Source organism: Aquila chrysaetos, chromosome 2, assembly GCF_900496995.4.
Source record: "Aquila chrysaetos chrysaetos chromosome 2, bAquChr1.4, whole genome shotgun sequence".
NCBI lineage: Eukaryota > Metazoa > Chordata > Aves > Accipitriformes > Accipitridae > Aquila > Aquila chrysaetos.
In genome coordinates, this window is record NC_044005.1 from 9194735 (window position 1) to 9201851 (window position 7117).

General features: G+C 48.3%; 1 protein-coding gene across 1 annotated transcript; it reads left to right on the top strand.

The window, feature by feature from the left end:
- The first annotated feature begins 4409 nt into the window (after nt 1-4409).
- On the top strand, nt 4410-6985 carry HSPA2 (heat shock protein family A (Hsp70) member 2). Its single transcript, XM_030007455.1, has one exon. It carries the CDS (start codon nt 4683-4685, stop codon nt 6585-6587), a length of 1905 nt encoding a protein of 634 aa, XP_029863315.1. The 5' UTR covers nt 4410-4682; the 3' UTR covers nt 6588-6985.
- Nucleotides 6986-7117: the final 132 nt, after the last annotated feature.

Below are 7117 nucleotides of genomic sequence, written 5' to 3' on the forward strand. Positions count from 1 at the left end.
GAGTCTAATCAATTTGAGGCAGACTGTTTTTAGTTGTGAGATGGTATAATCAGCTATTTTATTTATTAAAAAAAAAATAGCTCTGCAAATTACATGGAAAATCATAAAAGTGTAAGCCGAACATATGCTTAAGGTTAAAAAGCCAGAAGGTGAATAAAGCCACGTGTGTTTTTTAAGCTCTTAATTTTAAACTAGGTTTATAATTTTAGGAGATCTGACTCACGATTTTTGAACTTCTGGTTTGGCAATACCAAATTACCGTGCCCTATATTCAGCTGTTCTGAATATTTCCATATTACTGATCATGCATTTGCGTAATTTGCCAAAAACACGTTATACTGATTTGCAGAACTTTGTTATTCACAAAAACAAAGGAACACTTATTTAAGAACGATCATGTATTGTGGCTGCCTTTCAAATTAACAAGGAGCATCTATGTGCAAAAAGTGGAGGTATATAAAAAACACAAAAAAGTTACATAGTTTCTCCCATATACACCACAATTTTTAACACGACAGCACCTTGTTAGGAGAATCTGTTGTCATTTCATACACTGGTAGTTCTTGTCTAAATTCCAATTACTAGACATATATTCACAAACATAAACGCGATGAAGAATTTCAGTGATGAAAAGGTACTTTGACAAAGTATTACTTGTTCTTAGAACAGCTGTTGCTTAGACTTTTCTGAACTGACTGCTGTATTGTAATTCATTTATCCTCACCAATACAATCTGACTTATGCAATTTTCTGGATAGTTTTACTAGGGAAATGGATACAAGGGAAATGGATACCATAATTTAAGGTCTAAGATCTGATTGTCAAATGTGAACAGACCATTGCATTTCAGCTTTATCATTTTAATGATCCATGTGGCTGATGTCTGATTGAACTGTAACTTGTGTTCACTCCTATTTTTACATTATGTTGCCTTATGAAATATGTGGGAAAAAAATCTTCCTTTTATCAAGATAAAGGTTGAGTTCTCAGTTCTGCTCCAGATACTAAGCTCTTGCTTCACTGGAGAAATCTAAATATCATCTTCATTTCTGGCTGGGTGGTGTAATGGAGAATAGCCTACAGCATATTACATAACGCTGCCAAACAGGAGACATGGGTGCATTATCGATCCTAAACACAAATAAATGGATCAGAAAGAGGTCTGCTACTTCCAGAGGCACCAACTTGCTCTTCTGGAAGTTAATATGAAAATATGGCTTACAGATTCAGGATGGGGGAATAACAGTGAATGTTTTGTTAAAGGGAAAATCAAACTTGTGCTGAAGTCCTCACCATAAAGCTCACTCTTTAATTTCTGAACCAGTCTGTTTGGCTCACCTATAACATGACTGCATATGAAGCAACATAAAAGAAAATCATGTGGCTCTTCCCATATGAGAGGATGACTGCATAGATGAGTTGGTTCACAAATTGTGCTGCAACTCTCAGAGAACTGCTGACAAAAAGCAGGCTTGTAATAGCTCTGCTGAGAAGAGAAAATAAGTCTAATGAGGTTTTAGAGGTTGCTCCCTCTAGTTAGACTGGACTTTCTCTAGGGACATCAGTAAGAGATGAGAGATGACGGCAAGAACTTCACGTGAACTTCTGATTAGGAACAAAAGCTTAAAAAGCAGCTCAGACCTATATGTATCATTGTACAAGAAGAAAACAGCACCTGCGTGCTCAGCTGGAAAAGAAATACTTCTGCAACAGCCCAAGTGAAGTATATGGTAGCCTGAGTCTAGGACCTTTTGATTTTTCCTGAGAACGGCGATAAGTGTGTCACTTACACCATTAGCATTAAAATGGTACGCTCATACATTCCTCCAAGATCTTTTCCCCAAATTTACTATAGCAAAATAACAATTCAAAAGATGAAATAAATAGGACTGAGGGAGTACTATCAGGGTAAGTAGGAATCCAGTCAATGCAAACACCTCTTTAGCAGGTTATCAGCACATCTGGGTATCAGCACAACCATATCAGGGCCATACTAGTTACTGGGCCAAGGACACCCCAAACAAGTTTTGTCTGGAGCTGTTGTATGTATTTTGTGCCTGGGCTGATAAAACTTACAGCTAAAAGCTTTGGGCCAAATTAGTGAAATGTCACTTCTAAAATCTGATAAAACCTGTTTGATTACAGCTACACTTAAATGAGATATCAGATTAATTTTGCTGCTTAATGTGCTAATCAATATTGTTATTTCTTAGTCCATATGTTCTTTCCATCCCTTGTTTCGATACATACATTTTTGAGGCAGGAATCCTCTTTTTACTCAGAAATAACTGGGTCTGAGTTTGTACTGCAGCTATCAAAACAGGGTTCTTGTACATTACTAGTGCTTCTAAGGGACAGTCCTCACAAGGATACCAATAATAAATAACATCAACTTTTCAGCTGAAATGGAATTTATCAACTCACTCTCTTTGTATTGCTCTTGGCATTTCTCCCTGCTCCGTATGATACAATCAATTGAATGAAGTAGCAGTGAATTATAGGAAGAGATAGTTCAGTGATGAATCAGTCACTGGTCTAACTACAAGAGAAACTGACACCCTTCCCATCAAAGAAATCTGCATACCATGTATACAGAGCAGCTCCTGTTGGAGGTAGAGAGAGCTGAGAGTTCCCATTTGCCATTGACTTCTTTCAGATTTCTCGAAGGTCAGAACCCGTGTGAAAAAAAGACCAGGATCTGTGGAAGAATAATAGTTATTTAAGCATGTACAGTATTTACCATCAGAAACTGAAGCTCTTTGATCTCAAAACTACATACACACATACTACACAAAAGAGGTGGAATCCTCATGTCTTGTAAAAAGGCTTTGAAAAACACACTAATTGAAACAAGTATGTTTTTGAACGGGACTTAAGAGTATCTGTAATAACCGCATGAACACAGATCATTCTCGGAAAAGCTGTTAACATTTTTTATGAGGGCTGCTATAGCATAATGCTGAAGACTGGGGACAAAATTAATGAAAGATGATTTAAGCATACAGCATATTTAATCCTTCTCTCACGTAACACATAAAGTCTACGGGTAGCAAGACTTTTAGCCACACTTTTAAAGGAGGTATCCAAAAGGAGCTACTCACTAAGCCTCCGAGGAAAAAAGATCTCGGCATGGTTATTTTGCTCTCCTTACTAGAACTGGAATATTTTGAAGTGTTTGTCTCAAAGTAAGGAGGAATAATTTGGAGGAACCACAACAGATTTTCATGTTTAATGTATTTTCATCAAAGCACTTGCCTAGCTCCGAGTTAATAGCTTCGTAGCTTTTGCTAAATGTAGGCGTGACGACATTTTACATTAGCACAACAGACAAAAATTTGGAGGCGTTTCAAGAATGGTCACCACGCAGAAACACGCAGCAACAGGGCTCCCCAAACCCCTAACTACTTCTTTCAGAGGGGAAAGCCAGAGGCCATACCCTGCCTTCTGGCACCAGGGCAGACCACCTACCACCTCAGTAGCGACAGCAGCACTGACAACAAGCTCCTGCGGTTCAGGGCGGCCGGGCGAGGGGAGAAACCGCCCTCGCTGCCCCTGAGAGGGGATGTGCGCGAGGAGCGCTGTCAGCCTGCCAAGTTTTAGCCAAAATAAGGCTAAAAACTGCCTCAGCCTCTGCTCGCTGCGGGACTTTCCCCTCTGCCATAGACGGAGGGCGCGAAGCCGCTGGCGCTGCGGAGAGTTTTCCTCAGGCTGGCGCCACCTCAGCCCCGGCCGGGGGTCGCGGCGGCGGAAGGAAGCGGCTCGGCGGCCGTTTCGCCCTGACAAGACGGGGAGTGGCGGGGCGGGGGCGGCTAGCAAGAGGAGGGGGAATGAGGTGGGGAGGGGAAGGTTGAATTTCTGCCGCCTTGCGACCAAATAAGGGTAAATTATCCCACCAGCCGGCGGCTGGCTGGGAGATGACACGCAGCGCGGGACCGAACTGTCAGGAATTACGAACACGGGGAGGCGAGCTGCGAGCGCGGCCCCGCTCCCTCCTCACCCCCCCGCGCCCCGCTCGCGCGCTACGTGCCGCCATGGGGGGGGGGGGGGGGGGGCGGCGAGGGGAGGCGGGGTGGGCGCGCGACCAGCGCCGCGCCGCGCCCCTTGGGAGCGCGAGGCGAGTCGCATAGCGACCAGCCCAGCCCAGCGCAGCCCAGCCCAGCCCTCCCCGCCGCGGCGGCCCTCGCCCCGCCCCTCACCCGGCTGCCCGATCTCCATTGGGTAACGCTGAGGTCAATCCCCAACCTTGCGTCTAACGTCCACTGGAACTTTCTAGTAGAGTTTCGGGGCGGAGGCGGGGCCAATGCGAAGCGCGAGCGGTGATTGGCCGAGGGCGGTGGCGCACTCTGCAAGCCGAGACGGATCGAGAAAAAACAGGAAGAAGTACGGTCCTGGACGCCGTACAGCGGGGAGGGTTGGGCTGACGGGTGGGCGCCACGGTTCTGGTTGGCCAAGAGGTAGGGGGCGGGTGCTGTTCGGCGACTCACGGAAGCGGTTGGCCAGTCGTGGCGGGCGGGCGTCTAGATTGGCCAGCGGGGTTCTGGCAGGTTCCAGAAGACGGCTGAGCCGGCTATAAAGCGGGCGCCAGCGGCGCCGTGACGGCACATCGCGCCGCGGACGGCAGCGGGAGCGGGCGGCGGGAGCGGCGATCGCGAGCGAGGCGCTGATCAGAGAGACCTGCCATCATGTCTGGCAAAGGGCCGGCAATCGGCATCGACTTGGGCACCACGTACTCCTGCGTGGGTGTCTTTCAGCATGGCAAAGTGGAGATCATCGCCAACGACCAGGGCAACCGCACCACGCCCAGCTACGTGGCCTTCACCGATACGGAGCGCCTCATCGGCGACGCCGCCAAGAACCAGGTGGCTATGAATCCTACCAACACCATCTTTGATGCCAAGCGTCTCATCGGCCGCAAGTACGATGACCCCACGGTGCAGGCTGACATGAAGCACTGGCCCTTCCGTGTGGTGAACGAGGGTGGCAAGCCCAAGGTGCAAGTGGAGTACAAGGGTGAGATGAAGACCTTCTTCCCAGAGGAGATCAGCTCCATGGTCCTTACCAAGATGAAGGAGATCGCTGAGGCCTATCTGGGGCGCAAGGTGCAGAATGCTGTCATCACAGTGCCTGCCTACTTCAACGACTCCCAGCGCCAGGCCACCAAAGACGCTGGCACCATCACTGGCCTTAATGTGATGCGCATTATCAACGAGCCCACAGCAGCTGCTATAGCCTATGGCTTGGACAAGAAAGGTACCCGGGCTGGAGAGAAGAACGTGCTCATCTTTGACTTGGGAGGGGGCACTTTTGATGTATCCATCCTTACCATTGAGGATGGCATCTTTGAGGTGAAGTCCACAGCTGGTGACACCCACCTGGGTGGGGAGGACTTTGACAACCGCATGGTGAACCATTTTGTTGAAGAATTCAAGCGTAAGCACAAGCGCGACATTGCTGGCAACAAGCGAGCGGTGAGGCGACTGCGTACAGCTTGTGAGAGGGCGAAGCGCACCCTCAGCTCTTCCACACAAGCTAGCATTGAGATCGACTCCCTCTACGAGGGCATTGACTTCTACACCTCCATTACTCGTGCCCGCTTCGAGGAGCTCAATGCCGATCTCTTCCGTGGCACCCTGGAGCCAGTGGAGAAGGCTCTGCGCGATGCCAAGCTAGACAAGGGCCAGATCCAGGAGATCGTGCTGGTGGGTGGCTCCACTCGTATCCCCAAGATCCAAAAGCTGCTACAGGACTTCTTCAATGGCAAAGAGCTCAACAAGAGCATCAACCCCGATGAGGCTGTTGCTTATGGCGCTGCTGTGCAAGCGGCTATCCTCATGGGAGACAAGTCTGAGAATGTGCAGGATCTGCTGCTGTTGGATGTCACCCCTCTGTCCCTGGGCATCGAGACAGCTGGTGGTGTGATGACGGCCCTCATCAAGCGCAACACCACCATTCCCACCAAACAAACTCAGACCTTCACCACCTACTCTGACAACCAGAGCAGCGTCCTGGTCCAGGTGTACGAGGGCGAGAGGGCTATGACGAAGGACAACAACTTGCTGGGTAAATTTGACCTAACGGGCATCCCCCCGGCACCCCGCGGAGTCCCCCAGATCGAGGTCACTTTTGACATCGATGCCAATGGTATCCTGAATGTCAGCGCCGTGGACAAGAGCACGGGTAAGGAGAACAAGATCACCATCACCAATGACAAGGGTCGCCTTAGCAAGGATGACATTGACCGTATGGTGCAAGAAGCAGAGAAATACAAAGCGGAGGACGAAGCTAACCGAGATCGGGTGGCAGCCAAGAACTCCCTTGAGTCCTACACTTACAACATGAAGCAGACGGTGGAGGACGATAAACTGAAGGGAAAGATCAGTGACCAGGACAAGCAGAAAGTGCTCGACAAGTGTCGGGAGGTGGTCTCCTGGCTCGATCGCAACCAGATGGCCGAGAAGGAAGAGTACGAGCACAAGCAGAAAGAGCTGGAGAAACTCTGCAACCCGATCGTCACAAAATTGTACCAGGGAGCTGGAGGGGCCGGTGCGGGTGGCTCCGGTGGCCCAACCATCGAAGAAGTAGATTAAAGAGAACTGAAGTATAGACTGGTTTATGGACAGTCACTCCATTCTTTGCTTTGTATTTTTTTTTTTTTCTAACGTTTAAGGAAAACGTCCTTGCCGATAACAGAGTTTATTCTGTTGGGTGTGTATAAAGGCAGATCTGTCAGCTTGGTTTTGATAAAAGGGAAGGCACGTCCTGCTTTATAAGGTTAGTAATAGACAAGTTTTGTTAATTCAGATACAGCTGTTTGTACTCTGGATGTTTGTCTCTGTTCAAGTGTCTCTTCTAAAGTAACCACTTGACTGTTGCAGTTGACAAGTTTCAAGTTATGCATGAAAATCTTTATGGAAGATTAAAAAAAATATGCCAAATTCGGCTTCTGGAAATTTTGGTAATAAATAAAATGTATTTAAAGCATAAACCTATCTTCCTCTTCTCTGTGAAAGGGCGGGGGGGGGGGAAGGGTGAGGAAGACCTTGGCAGTGTCTGCGGCCCCTGGGGCTCTGCACCCCCTGCCCCGGGACCCTGTGGGCTGGGGGGCGGCTGGCTCCAG